This window comes from Physeter macrocephalus, chromosome 21, assembly GCF_002837175.3.
Source record: "Physeter macrocephalus isolate SW-GA chromosome 21, ASM283717v5, whole genome shotgun sequence".
NCBI lineage: Eukaryota > Metazoa > Chordata > Mammalia > Artiodactyla > Physeteridae > Physeter > Physeter macrocephalus.
In genome coordinates, this window is record NC_041234.1 from 21,355,767 (window position 1) to 21,372,223 (window position 16,457).

The 16,457-nt window shown below is 39.4% G+C and overlaps 1 protein-coding gene across 2 annotated transcripts in view; it reads right to left on the minus strand.

The window, feature by feature from the left end:
* Window positions 1-16,457, minus strand: part of SRPX (sushi repeat containing protein X-linked) — a 104,352-nt gene that overhangs the window by 3,083 nt on the left and 84,812 nt on the right. For both annotated transcript variants that reach the window (XM_024116483.1, XM_024116484.3), the window contains one exon: window positions 13,872-13,993. In XM_024116483.1, the coding sequence (XP_023972251.1) occupies window positions 13,872-13,993 (122 nt within the window). The remainder of the gene's footprint in view (window positions 1-13,871; window positions 13,994-16,457) is intronic.

A 16,457-nucleotide genomic window follows, 5' to 3' on the forward strand; every position in this document is an offset into this window, starting at 1 on the left:
CCTAGCAATACATCCAGCCCCAGTCACTGCCCCCACCCATGTGGAGGGAACTGGAAACCTGGAGTTTCTCCCTGAGGAGCAAAGGGTTCCAATCCCACATCAGGCACTCCAGCTTTCAAGACACGCACCTGAGAGACCCCAAAATATCTCACTTTGAAAACCAATGGGGCTCACACCAACGAGATCTGCTGGGCTGTCGCAAACTCAAACACCCCAAGACACAGTGCAGAAACATCCGTTTGAAAAGTACCCACACTTTATGTGAATAGGCTCATTTAATAACCTTAAAGCATCAGAGTGAGGGGCAGGGGTGTGCCAATGGAAGCAATTTTCAAACTCTCCCTCCACCTTGCTAAAGCCAGCAGAAACCATCTCTTATCTCTTCTTTTCCAGCAGGTTGCCATCTTTACATTCCATCTAGCAGAGACATCATCTTGCATTCCTCCTGCCTTGCTAAATCCAGCAGCACCTTCTCTCTCTCTCTCTCTTGCCTGGCTCCGGTGGCCAACAGGCCTTATGCTTGCAGACCCTCACGACTGCATCTACTTGCTAAGCTGCCGCCTGAGGGTCTGCCTTCCAATCAGCCTGAATCTAGGTGCTGACTGATCCTCTCCATTGGAGCACTAACAGGTCTTGGCTCACCCTGAAACTCTGGGAGCTATTAAAAATAAAATAAACTATATAGACAATCACAAAGGTCTGAGAGACAAGAGTTAGGGCAGGGTTGAATAATAAGTTTCATCTCGTACCTGAGGCCACTCCTCAAGACTAGAGGCAGCTGTTGCATATTCTAATGCATAGAAACCAACAGAGAGCCAAGTAAAATAAAGAAACAGATGAATATGTTCTTCTATATATAAAATAGATAAACATGTAAGATAACCAACAAGGACCTACTGTATAGCAAAGGGAACTCTACTCAATATTCTCTGATAACCTCTATGAGAGAAGAATCTAAAAAAGAATGTATATATATATATATATATATACACACACACACACACACACACACATATATATAAACTGAATCACTTTGCTGTACACCTGAAACTAACATAACATTGTAAATCAACTATACTCCAATAAAATTAAAATGTAAAAAGATAAGGTGATTGTCAAAAAAAACTTAAGCTAAATAAAAACTCAGGCCAAAATTCAAGCCCCCCCCCGCCAAATTAAGAAGGTCAAGATGGTGACAGCACACCACTAAATCAAACACAAGACCCTTTGCAGCGTGGGACCTGTGTGCTTGCACAGGTCACACACCCATGAAACCGGCCCTGGGTCTCCAAGTCCACCAAATCTTTCCAAACAATGAAACCATGCTAAGCCAACCTGAGTTCTAGGACATGACAGTCAAGGAATAGCTAATTACAATTCCTAATGCAATGAGATGTCTTTCTATTACCAGTTCACTCTCAGCAAAATAAATGCATATCAAGTAAAACAGATAAAAAGGGACCTACTGTATAGCACAAGGAACTATATTGAATATCTTGTAGTGACCTATAATGGAAAAGGAAATGAAAGAACAGAAAAACCTCAGAAAAAACACAATGAAACAAAGATAGGTAATTTACCTGATAAAGAGTTAAAAGTAATGGTTATAAAGATGCTCACCAAACTCAGAAGAATGGGTGAACATGGTGAACTTCAAAGAGATAGAAAATATTAAAAAGTACCAAAGAGAAGTCACAGAGCTGAAGAATACAGTAACTAAAGTGAAAAATACACTAGAGGGGTTCAAGGGCAGATGAAGCAGTAGAAAGTACTGGCAAACTCAAAGACAAGGCAGTGGAACTCACCCAGAGAACTAAAAGAGAAAAGATTTTTTTTTTCATTAAGATAACTTAAGAGATTTATGGGACTCTATCAAGCACACTAACATTCACAGTATAGGGATCCTAGCAGGAGAATAGACAAAGAAGCAGAAAACTTATTTTAAAAAGTAACAGCTGAAACCTTCCCTAACCTGGGGAGAAAAACAGACATCCAGATCCAAGAAGCCAAGAGAGTTCCAAAAAAGAGGAACCTAAACAAACCCATACCAAGACACAGTATAATTAAAATATAAAAAGCTTAAAGTCATGGAGAGAATCTAATGAGAAAAAACAGCATGTTACATACAAGAGAATCCCATAAAAATATCAGATTTTTCAGCAGAAACGTAGCAGGGCAGAGGAAGTGAAACAATTTATTCTCCTGAAAGATAAAAGCTTATAACCAAGAATATATTATACTACCCAATCATTCAGAATTGGAGAGATGAAGAGTTTTCCAGACAAGCAAAAGCTAAGGGGAAGGCCACCAATAAACCAGCCTTACAAGAAATGTTAAAGGGACTTTATGCTGAAAAGGGCACTCACTAGTAATAAGAAAAAATATCACAGTATAAATCTCACAGTTAAAACGTAGGTATACTATGATAAAGGAGGCAAGAATATACAATGGAGCAAAGACAGGCTCTTCAATAAATGGTGCTGGGAAAACTGTACTGCTACACGTAAGACAGGAAAATTAGAACATTTTCTAACACCATATACAAAAATACAAAATGGATTAAAGACTGAAAGGTAAGAACAAATCCTATAAAACTCCTAGAGGAGAACACTAGGGACAATACTCCTAGGGAAAACACTGTGACATAAATCGCAGCAATATGTTTTTGGATTTGTCTCCTAGAGTAATGGAAATAAACATAACCAAATAGGACCTAATTAAAACCTTCTGCACAGCAAAGAAAACCACAAACAAAATGAAAAGACAACTTATGGACTGGGAGAAAATATTTACAAACAATGCGACCGACGAAAGGTTAATATCCAAAATATACAAACACCTCATACAACACATTATCAAAAAAGACAACCCAATATCCCTACCCAATGGGCAGGATACCTAAATAGACAATTCTCCAAAGAAGACATACAGATGGCCAACAGACACATGAAAAGATGATCAGTATTACTAATTATTACAGAAATGCAAATCAAATCTACAAAGGAGTTCTCACACCAGTCAGAATAGCCATCATCAAAAAGTCTACGGGGGGCTTCCCTGGTGGCGCAGTGGTTGAGAATCTGCCTGCCAATGCAGGGGACATGGGTTTGAGCCCTGGTCTGGGAAGATCCCACATGCCGCGGAGCAACTGGGCCCATGAGCCATAACTACTGAGCCTGCGCGTCTGGAGCCTGTGCTCCGCAACAAGAGAGGCCGCGATAGTGAGAGGCCCGTGCACCGCGATGAAGAGTGGCCCCCGCTCGCCGCAACTAGAGAAAGGCCTCGCACAGAAACGAAGACCCAACACAGCCATAAGTAAATAAATTTTTTTTTTTAAAGTCTACAAATTTTGGGGAAATTGTAGACACATTCACTCTCTAATTGTAGCGATGGTTTTATGGGTGTATACATATGTCAAATCTTATCACACTATGCTTTAAGTATGTACAGTTCATTGTATGTCAATTGTACCTTATAATCTATAAAACTCTTAGGCCATGATTTAGCAAAGTTCTTAAAATATCAAATGTATTGAAGATGAACAGTATGAAGAAATGCAAATGATAATGGCCAGTATTCTCCAGTTATACTAAGTAAAATAAATATGAATATTATTTTCTCAAAAAAAGTCTACAAATAATAAATGCTGGAGAGGGTATGGAGAAAAGGGAACCCTGCTACACTGTTGGTGGGAATGTAAATTGGTGCAGCCACTATGTAAAACAGTACAGAGGTTCTGTAAAAAGTTAAAAATAGAGTTACCATATGATCTTACAATCCCACTTCTAGGCATATCTCTGGAGAAAACTTTAAGCTCACCTCATCTCACGAAAACACCAAAATCACAACTGCTGAACAACCATCAACAAAAAAACACTGGAACCTACCAAAAAAGATATTTTACATTCAAAGACAATGAAGAAATGACAACTGAGCAGTAACGGGTGGTTTTGCGACATAATCAAATCCCATACCCGCCAGGTGGGTGACCCACAAACTGGAAATTAATTATATTGCAGAGTTTCTCCCAAAAAACGTGAGAGTCCTGAGCCCTACATCAGGCTCCCCAGCTTGAGGGTCTGACATCAGGAGGAAGAAGCCCCAGCACGTTTGGCTTTGAAGGCCAGTGGGGCTCGAGTGCAGTAGCTCCACAGGACTGGGGAAAACAGAGACTCCACCCTTGGAGGGCACACAAAAGGTTTTACGTACACTGCGACCCAGCCGAAAGCAGGAACTCCGATATAAGCCTGGGCTGTACTTACAAGTCTTGGAGGGTCTCCTGGGGAGGCGGGGGTGGGCTGTGGCTCACTGCGGGGGCAGTGGGGACCAAGGATACTGGTGGCAGAGGCTCCAGAGAATACTGTCAGCGTGAGCTCTCCCAGAGGTCGCAATTTTGGCAACAGGACCTGGCCCCTCTCGACAGCCTTCCGGCTCCAGTGCTGGGACGCCTCAGGCCAAACAAACCAGCAGAGGGGGAATACAGTGCTACCCATCAGCAGAGAGGGTGCCTAAAGTCGTCCTCAGCCAACAGCCACCAATAAACACACCCCTTGACATGGCTCTGCCCCCCAGAGGGACAAGACCCAGCTCCACCCCCTCCAGTGTGCAGGCACCAGTCCTTCACAGCAGGAAGCCTGCACAAGCCCCAGGACCAAACTCACCCACCAGAAGCAAAGGGAGCAGGCACCAGAAGCAAAAAGGAGCTACGATCCTGCAGCCAGTGGAAAAGAGACCACAAACACAGAAAGTTATAAAAAATGAGATGGCAGAGAAATGTTCCAGACGAAGGAACAAGATAAAAACCCACAAGAACAAGTAAATAACTGTAGATTGGCAACCTACCTGAAAAAGAAAATGATAGTAAAGATGATCCAAGATCTCAGAAAAAGAATGGAGGCACAGATCAAGAAGATACAAGAGACGTTTAACAAAGAGCTAGAAGATTTAAAGAACAAACAGATGAACAATACAATAACTGGAATGAAAAATACACTAGAAGAAATCAATAGCAGAATAATTGAGGCAGAAGAACGAATAAGTGAGCTGGAAGACAGAATGGTGGAAATCACTGTCATGGAACAGAATAAAAAATGAAAAGAAATGAGGACAGTCTAAGAGACTAAAGCAACTAGAGGAAGAAGAACAACAAAACCCAAAATTAGTAGAAGGAAAGAAATCATAAAGATCAGAGCAGAGATGAAGAAAACAATAGAAAACATAAAACTAAAAAGCTGACTCTGAAAACAAACAAAATTGATAAACCTTTAGCAAAACTCATGAAGGACAAAAGCGAGAGGACTGGAATCAATAAAATTAGAAATGAAAATGGAGAAGTTACAATGGATACCACAGAAATGCAAAGGATCATAAGAGACTACTACAAGCAACTATATGCCAATAAAATGGACAACCTGGAAGAAATGGACAAATTCTTAAAAAGGTACAACCTTCCAAGACTGAACCAGGAAGAAATAGAAAATATGAATAGAGCAGTCACAAGTACTGAAATCGAAACAGTGATTTAAAAATTTCCAAACAAAAGTCCAGGACCAGATGGCTTCACAGGTGAATTCTGTCACCTATTCCTCTGAAACTATTTCAAAAATTGCAGAGGAAAGAACACTCCCAAGCCCATTCTACGAGGCCACCATCACCCTGATACTAAAACTCGACAAAGATACCAAAAAAAAAAGTTACAAGCCAATATCACTGATGAACATGGATGGAAAAATCATCAACAAAATACTAGCAAACTGAATCCAACAATATTAAAATGATCATATACCATGATCAAGTGGGGTTTATCTCAGGGATGCAAGGATTCTTTCACATCTGCAAATCAGTGTGATACACCACATTGACAAACTCAAAAATAAAAACCATATGATCATCTCAATAGATGCAGAAAAAGCTTTTGACAAAATTCAACACCCATTTATGATAAAATCTCTCCAGAAAGGGGGCATAGAGGAAACACACTTCAACATTATAAAAGGCCATATATGACAGACCTACAGTTAACATCATTCTCAACAGTGAAAAGGTGAAAACATTTCCTCTAAGATCAGGAACAACACAAGGATGTGCACTGTTGCCACTTTTATTCAACAGTTTTGGAAGTCCTAGCCACAGCAACCAGAGGAGAAATATAAGGAGTCCAAACTGGAAAAAAAAGAAGTAAAACTGTCACTGTTTGCAGATAACATGATTCTATACATAGAAAATCCTAAAGATTCTACCAGAAAACTACTAGAGCTCATCAATGAATTCAGTAAAGTTGCAGGATACTGAATACACAGAAATCTCTTACATCCCTATACACTAACAACGAAAGATCAGAAAGAGAAATTAAGGAAACAATCCCATTTACTATCACATCAAGAAGAATAAAGTACCTAGGAATAAACAGACCTGTACTCCGAAAACTTAAGACGCTGATGAAAGAAACCGAAGATGACACAAACGGATGGAAGGATATACCATGTTCTTGGATTAGAAGAATCGATATTGTCAAAATGACTATACTACCCAAGGCAATCTACAGATTCAATGCAATCCCTATCAAATTACCAGCGGCATTTTTCACAGAATTAGAACCAAAAAAAATCTTAAAATTTGTATGGAGACATAAAAGACCTCAAATAGCCAAAGCAATCTTGAGAAAGAAAAATGGAGCTGGAAGAGTCAGGCTCCCTGACTTCAGACTACAATATAAAGCTACAGTCATCAAAAACAGTATGCTACTGGCACAAAAACAGAAATATAGATCAATGGAACAGGATAGAGAGCCCAGAGATAAACCCATGCACCTATGGTCAGTTAATATATGACAAAGGAGGCAAGAATATACAATGGAGAAAAGAGTCTCTTCAACAGTGGTGCTGGGAAAACTGGTCAGCCACATGCAAGAGAATGAAATTAGAACATTCTGTAACACCATACACAGAAATAAACTCAAAATGGATCAAAGACCTAAATGTAAGGCCAGATACTTTAAAACTCGTAGATTAACATATAGGTAGAACACTCACTCTTTGACATAAATCACAGCAATATCTTTTATGATCCACCTCCTAGAGTAATGAGAATAAAAACAAAAACAAACAAATGGGACCTAATTAAACTTAAAAGTTTCTGCACAGCAAAGGAAACCATAAACAAAATGAAAAGACAACCCACAGAATGGGAGAAAATATTTGCAAAAGAAGTGACCAACAGGGGCTTCCCTGGTGGTGCAGAGGTTGAGGGTCCGCCTGCTCATGCAGGGGACACGGGTTCGTGCCCCAGTCCGGGAAGATCCCACATGCCACGGAGCCAAAGAAACATACAAATGGCCAAAAAAGTACCTGAAAAGATAATCACCATCACTAATTATCAGAGAAGTGAAAATCAAAACTACATTGAGATATCACCTCACACCAGTCAAAAAGGCCATCATCAAAAATCTACGAACAAGAAATGCTGGAGAGGGTGTAGAGAAAAGGGAACCCTCTTGCACTGTTGGTGGGAATGTAAACTGGTACAGCCACTATGGAGAACAGTATGGAAGTTCGTTAAAAAACTTAAAAATAGAACTACCATATGACCCAGCAATCCCACTCCTGGGCATATACCCAGAGGAAACCATAATTCAAAAAGATACATGCAATGGATCCTCTTTTTAAATACTTAATATTTAAAATTCAGATTAGCCCAATAAGAAAGCAATGCATTTAATGTCAAAATATCTGAAGATAACTATTATTTTACACAGTCTATGTCCTTCCTATGGAAAGTGTGGTACATAAAATTTTACATTTCTTGGGTCAGTTCTTTTCAGAACACGAGTGTCTAATGTTTTCAGATACCTAGAGCTTGGGAATGCTGGAGTTGGACTTGGACCCCAAGTCAGCAGTTGTTTTCATTTTAGGTTTTCGGGCATAGCAACTTGAAGTGACCCCATCTGAACCTATATGTAATCACTTTGAACAAGGTTTAAATTAATGAAACTCTTCCAGAGTCTCAAATTTGGTCACCTGCTTGTTGCATAAGGAGACAGATTCTGGGCTGGGAAGGACCTGACAATTTGTTCTCTGATAATAAACTACTGATTGAAGAGCAAGTTTGTTACTAGAGACTTCACAGAATTTCTAGAACCCATGAAAGATCTAGACTACATGATAAGTGAAACTCTAGAAATTACAAACCTTTCTCTTAGCCGTAAGTGCTATGACCTATTTTTTTTTAAATCCATCTTAATTCTGTGACTCATTGCATCATACCTTAAGAGAAATCAGAATGGAAGAAATGACCTTATGTTGGTCTTACTTTAAAATCTTTGTGCACATAGGCCTTAGCACTTTGACAGATAAAGCTCTGCCTTTTAGCTCCTTCTCTTGTCTTTATTCTTCCCACTTTTAGACTGTTCCTTTTATTGGTCATATAAAACTACCTTCAAAATTGAATGTATAATAATGTTTCTGCACATGGACAAACTGTATTTTAACGACTCATGTGTAATAAAGGCATACAGTTTTAAAAAAAAAAGATACATGCACCCCAATGTTCACTGCAGCACTGTTTACAATAGCCAAGACATGGAAGCAACCTAAGTGTCCATGAACAGAGGAATGGATAAAGAAGATGTGGTACATATATACAATGGAATATTACTCAGCCATAAAAAAGAATGAAATAATGCCATTTGCAGCAACATGGATGGACCTAGAGATTATTATACTAAGTGAAGTAAGTCAGAGAAAGACAAATATCATATGATATCACTTATATGTGGAATCTAATTTTTTAAAAAAGGATACAAATGAACTTATTTACAAGAGAAACAGACTTACAGATATTGAAAACAAACTTATTGTTACCAAAGGCGAAGTGTGGGGGGGAGGGATAAATCAGGAGCTTGGGATCAATATATACGCACTCCTATATATAAGATATATAATCAACAAGGACCTGCTGTATAACACGGGGAACTCTACTCAATATTCTGTGATAACCTCTATGAGAAAAGAATCTTAAAAAGAATGAATATATGTATATGTATACATGAATCAGTTTACTGTACACCTGAAACTAACATGACATTGTAAATCAACTATATTCCAATAAAACAAAAAAAAAGAAAACATGCATGCACCCCAGTGTTCAAAGCAGCACTATTTACAATAGCCAAGACATGGAAGCAACCTAAGTGTCCATTGACAGATAAATGGATAAAGAAGATGTGGTACACGTATACCATGGAATATTACTCAGCCATAAAAAAGAATGAAATAATGCCATTTGCAGCAACATGGATGGACTTAGAAATTATCATATTAAGTGAAGAAAGACAAAGGAGGACAAATATCATATGACATCACTTATATGTAGAATCTAAAAAAATGATATAAATGAACTTATTTTTACAAAACAAATAGACTCACAGACATAGAAAACAAACTTATGGTTACCAAAGGGCATAGTAGGGGGTGGGGGGGAGGGGGAGAAATTAGGAGTTTTGGATCAACACATACACACTACTATATATAAAACAGATAGAAACAACAAGGACCTACTGTACAGCACTGGGTACCATATTCAATATCTTATAATAACCTATAATGGAAAAGAATCTGAAAAAGAATACATATATATGTATAACTGTATGACTTTGTTGTACACCTCAAACTAACAAAATTGTCAATTAACTACTTCAATTTAAAAATGGTTAAAATAAAAAGATTTTTAATTTTAAAGGTAGATATATTAGTAAAAGTAGTGGGTTTATAAAGCAAATATAAAGGTTAAAAGACAAAAGTGGTAAAATAACTACAATAACTGCTTAAGGGATACACGGGATTGAAAGATATAAAATGTGACATCAAAAACAAAATGTGTGTGGAGCTTTAGAATGCCTTCAAACTTAAGTTGTTATATTTATAATGGTCCATTTTAAGTTGATAAGTTAAATGTAAGCTTCATGGTGATCACAAACCAGAAACCTATATATAATAGGTACACAAAAGATAATGAGAAAGGAATCTAAGCATACCACTAAATTCATCAAATCACACAGGAAGAGAATAGAGAAGAACGTAACAGAGGAACTATAAAACAGCCAAAAAACAATTAACAAGATGGCAGTATCTACCTATCAATAATTTAAGTGGACTAAATCCTCTAATCAAAAGAAAGAGTAGCTGAATGGATTAAAAAAAAAAACCACCTATCTATATGCTGCCTACAAGGGACTCACTTCAGATGTAAAGACACACACAAACAAAGTGAAGGAATGGAAAAATCTATTCTATGCAAATGGAAACCAAAAGTAAGCTGGATCACTGTTCTTATATCAGACAAAATAGACTTTAAAACAAAGACTATAATGAGATAAAGAAGGGCAATACATAATGATAAAGAGTTCAGTCAAACAAAAGGGTATAATATTTGTAAATATATATGCAACCAACATAGGAGCACTTAAATGTATAAAGCAAATATACAGACCTAAAAGGGAAATAGTAGGACAATGATAGTAGGGGACTTTAATATCCAGCTTACAACAACGGATAGATCATCCAAACAGAAAATCAGTAACGAAACAGCCTTTAACACGTTATACCACATAGGTTTAAACAGATACATACAGAACATCCCATCCAAAGCAATAGAGTATATAGTCTTCACGTGCACATGGAACATTCTCTGGGATAGATCATGTTAGGCTATGAAACAAGTCTTAATTTAAAATGATTGAAATCATATCAAGCATCTTTTAATATAACAATGTATGAAACTAGAAATCAAATATGGAAGAAAAGTGGAAACATTCATAAATAATGTGGAGATTAAACAATGTGTTACTGGACAATCAGTGGGTCAAAGAGAAGTCCAAAAAATACCTTCAGTCAAATGAACATGGAAATAAAACATAACAAAACTTATATGAGATTCAGCAAAAGCAGTTCTAAGAGAGAAGTTCAGGGCAATAAATACTTATCAAGAAACAAAAATCTCAAAACAACCTAACTTTACACCTGAAAGAATTAGAAAACAAAGCCCAAAGTTAGTAGAAGTTAGGAAATAATAAGGATCAGAGCAGAAATAAATGAAGAAGAGACTAAAAAGATAATAGAAAAGACCAATGAAGCAAGAGCTGGTTCTTTGAAAAGGTGACATTGATAAACCTTTAGCTACACTCACCGGGACAGAGGGGGCTCAAATAAAAATCAGAAATGAAAGAAGAGACATTACAACTGATACCACAGCTATACAAATGATAAGAGACTATTACGAACAATTATACGCCAACAAATTTGACAGCCTAGAAGAAGCAGATAAATTCCTAGCAAAATACAACCTTCCAAGACTGAATCAGGAAGAAATAGAAAATCTGAACAAATTACTATTAAGGAGATGGAATCAGTAATCAAAAACAAACAAAAAGTCCAGGACCAGGTGGTTTCACTGGTGAATTCTACCAAACATTCAAAGAATTAATACTAATCCTTCTCAAACTCTTCCAAAAACTAGAAGAGGAGGTAACATTTCAAAACTCATTTTACAAAGCCACCATTAGCTGGTAACCAAAACCAGACAGGGACACAAGAAAATTACATGCCAATATCCCTGTTGAACACAGATGCAAAACTCTTCAACAAAATATTTGTAAACAGAATTCAACATACATTAAAAGGATCATACAAGTGAGATTTACTCCAGAGATGCAAAGATGGTTCAACATCTACAAATCACCATGTTATACCATATTAACAAAATGAATGATAAAAATCATATAATCTTAATAGCTGCAGAAGAAGCATTTGACAAAATTCAGCATCCATTTATGATAAACACCTCTCAACAAAGTGGGTAGAGAGGGAACATAATTCGACATAATAAAGGCCATATATAAACAAACCCACAGCTAACTTCATACTCAATGGTGAAAAGCTGAAAGCTTTTCCTCTAAGATCAGGAACAGGCCAAGGATGCCCACTCTTGCCACTTGTATTCAATATGGTATTGTCAGTCCTAGCCAGACTCAATAGGCAAGAAAAAGGGGTAAAAAGCCATCCAAATTGGAAAATAAAGTAAAACTGTCATTATTTGCAGATGTCATGATATTATACATAGAAAACCCTAAAGAATCCATCTAAAAGCTGTTAGATTAATAAACCAATTCAGTAAAGTTGCAGGATACAAAATAAATATACAAAAATCTCGTGCATTTCTATACACTAATAAGACAGTAACAAAAAGAGAAATAAAGAAAAATCACTTTTATAATTGTATGAAAATGAATAAATACCTAGGAATAAACTTAGCCAAGGAGTTGAAAGACGTGTACACTGAAAACAATAGGACATTCCATTTCAAACCTGTGACGCCTTTGGTAAAACCACAAGGCCAGTGGTTCACTCACTGTGATCCCCAGACCAGCAGCATCAGCAACACCTGGAAACTTGCTAGAAATGCAAGTTCTCAGGCCCTGCCATAGACCAACTGAGTCAGAAACTCTGGGGGTGGGGCCCAGCACTCTGTTTCAACAGCCCTCCCGGAGATTCTGAGGCAGGCTAAAGCTTGAGAACCACTGCATAATTCATTTATACAACTTATTTGTTTAAATCATCCTCAGCCTACAGAGGTCTACAGTAGCCCCAACATATAAAACCTGAATGATAGCAGTTTTCTTAAATCAGATTTTTCTATTCTTCAAATTTAAACATTTTAAAAATCACATTAAGATTCTCTCTATATATCTGCAATTCAGAAAAAACCCTTTAGTCAATTCTGCAACAGGTTTTTAAAAAAATCATTGACATAGCATATGAGCAGTTAGTTCTAAATAAGCAATAGCTTCACGAAACCTACTTCGAGAATTTTCAATAAAATTTTTCAGATGTCAACAATCCTCTTAAGTTTTCTTATCTTCAAATCGAAGTGTTGGTAATTATAAATATGCTCTTAAAGGCTACTATCACCCCTGGAAATAGTAAAGCTGTTTCCATTTAGAGTCATTTACTTACTTAGCACCAACATGGTACCAGGCACTGTGCTAGGTACTAGGTAGCAAATCTTGAAAACATCTGGTACTGACCTCAAAAGTGTTACCCCTAGGGACGTACTAGATGCAAATGCAGTAGGATAAAAAATGAATAAATAAAAGCTTATGAGTATTCCCAGGCTTCTCCTTCCTTCAGCCAACTAAAGAGAATTCAGGCCTATTTTTCTTTTTCCATCCCTCGCCTTCTGAGTTTTTGACCCTGGTGTGGATGGGGCAGAGTCTCTTTGCGTGGAGAGAGGTATAAACCAAACATGTGGAGGGTCAGAAGGCAGATGGAAAATAAGGAAGTTAGAAAAAAGAAGCTATTGTGTCAATCTGTAACATCACTTGCTAAGGACATATTTCTATCATAATCTCTCAAGGAATTTCTGTGAACCTCTTTGAAAATCTGTGATAGGGTTCACCACATTCTATTTCATTTTCTTCTTCCTGGGTATATAGAAAGACTACACTTCTATAGTAGGAGGAAAAAGAGGCCAAGCCTGGAAAGGCTAAACTGGAGGCCTGCCCTCTTAAGAAGACCAAGGATTGCTTAAGTCCTTCTTGCATTCTGTCCCCTTCCCATCCCACTCCCACCAAGGGAAACAAAACAAAGACAAAGCAAAAACCCCTGGAGGGGGAAGGAACCCTGGTAATTACCCACTGCATCATGTATTTGCACAAGCAGCCACATGCCAACTAATATTGTTATAATACTCCCTGAATAAAAGTAACTAAAGGTTGAAGGTTGCCTGGAATCAAGAATGAATAGAGAGAAATAAGGGAACCTGATCAGAAAAAAGCACTTTTATAGGTAATAACACTTAAGAACAGAACTTCCCCCTACCTGAGCTGCAGAGCTAGGGCTGGAGGCATAATCTTTGCTCCTATCCTGCCGATGAGGGTCGGGAACACACCTACCAGCTCCACTACGGTGATGTGTCGAAGATCCAGGCCACATTGTGCTTGCTGGAAAAAAACAAAAACAAATAAAAAATAACCCAAGTAGGGAGGTGTGAGCATGGCTAAAGAAAATTCCACATCAAACTACAGACCCACAGGAGCAGCACTGTTCTGTTTGGGGAAGTTTATTTGCCCACTCCAAACTGTCCTGAAGATAGCTGAGAAATTCGAGTTCAACTAATGGCTGTAAAACCTAAATACCTTCCTAGAGGAATCATTCAGAAATGGCTTGGCAATGAGATTTTGAAAACCTAAGCAAAATGGCAGTGTATGTATTTCCAGATGGGCTGAGACTTTGCATGAACCAAATTTCCTAAAAAGTGTCCAAGACCACCCCCAGAGGATTATAATTTGTCTTTGCAAGGACAAAAGAATATTTCCAGTGTCCCACTATCTGCCCTTGTTTTCAACCCTCACACCCGCCTTCCTGAAGCCCCCCCCAACATGAGCATGGTGAAGAAATAAGGATAAGCGATTCCAACCCTCATCTGATGCCCTGGTTTTTCACATCTGGTGACCTGGCCTTGGCAGTTGCCACCCAGGGACAGCCCTTGATGGCCTGGCTCTGGTGACCAGAGGGGCTGGAATTCCTGGGTCCCATGCAACTCTAACAGTTCTTGGTAGGCTACCACCCCTGGGGCATTGCACAGACAGCAGACTGAAACACATCCCCAGTTTCTGTGGAAGAGGCCTCATTGTTTGTCCTGGATCATCAACCTTAAGGGCAGGCTTCAGGCTTGGCATACATCTAGAGGCCTACAGAGAGGCCCTCGGGGAATGTAGGCCAGGGATGCCATCTTCATGTTCTCCCTCTGGAGATTTCCCCTGCTACACCCAGGCAGGGGAGGTGATACATGGTCCCACCCACTACAGATTGAGGCTCCTGGCCCTTGCAGACCAGAAAGCCTGTTTGGGAAAATTTGAGAGCTGCCTGAAGTGGGCCCTCCAAGTGCCACCCAGGCAGGAGCCCAAGTTATAGCCCTAGGCACTGTGGAGTGTGGCCCCCATCTGATAGGAAGGGTTTGTGAGAAAACCTGGAAGCTGTGTGACCCAGCAACTCTTAAGCTGAGAGGAGGGTGGGCAGAGCTGATGGCTGCCAGGGCAAACAAACTGGCCCTGTTCAGCCAGGGAACTTGCGGCATGAGTTGGCTTGAGTCAAGGCCACCAACGGAGCATTAGTGGCATCTGAGGTGTTTTTCCTGCTGTGCCCAGGAAGGGAAACTGATTCACAACCTCACTTATTACTGAATACTACCTTCAGACCACCTGACCAAGGAACCTAACTCTAACACACAGGAAGCTGCATCGCCCATCTAACAGTCCTGCTTACAGTGGAGCTTGAATAGAGTACAGTCCATGGCTTTCTCTGTCTGCAAAGGAAAACTGGTGGCCTCACCTAACCAAAATATTCAGTGCACACTCTTGCCTGATTTGAGTCCCCAGACAATGAGCCACACAGGCCCTGGGTCCCGTCCTGTTGCTTTGCCCGGGCAGGGAAGATAATTCATAGCCCCACCTACTACTGGGTATAGTAGTACCCAGTCCAAAGCATTTAGTAAGCCTGACCAGAATCCAGACAGTCATGAAGCCCATCCTACAGCTGCATTTGGGCAGGGAACCAAGATAGCAGTCTTATCCAGCTGTTCTCAGCCAGTGGCACGCCCCCACCCCTAACCTCAGAGCTCGAACAGATGCCTTGCCCAAACTGACCCTAATAACGGGCCCCACCTGCCCAAGGATGTTACCAACAGACATGTCCAGAAACCTAAACAGAGCTGACTGGTGAAGAATTGTCTGTGTCAAAGTAAACCTGAAAGTCTGGAAAAAGAGATCACTTATTCAAATGAACAGACACTGGTATAAAGAATCAAGGATCATGAAAAAGCAAGTATGTATGATACCACCAAAGGTAAGTAATAAAGGGCCAATAACTGACCCTAAGGAAATGGAGAGCTATGAACTTTCAAAGAATTCAGAATAATCATCTTAAAGAGGTTTCGTGAGCTACAAGAAGAGACAACTAAATGAAATTAGAGAAGTAAACAAAATGAGTTCAACAAAGAAATATAAACCATGAAAAAAATCATAGAGCTGAAGAATAGAATAATTGAACCAAAGAATTCAATAGAGAGCTTCCCTGGTGGTGCAGTGGTTGAGAATCCGCCTGCCAATGCAGGGGACATGGGTTCGAGCCCTGGTCCGGGAAGATCCCACATGCCGTGAAGCAACTAAGCCCGTGAGCCACAACTACTGAGCCTGTGCTCTAGAGCTAGCGAGCCACAACTACTGAAGCCCGCGTGCCACAACTTCTGAAGCCCACGCACCTACAGCCCATGCTCCCCAACAAAGAGAAGCCACCGCAATGAGAAGCCCGCGCACTGCATCGAAGAGTAGCCCCCACTCGGCACAGCTAGAGAAAGTCTGCACGCAGCAACGAAGACCCAATGCAGCCTAAAATAAATTTTTAAAA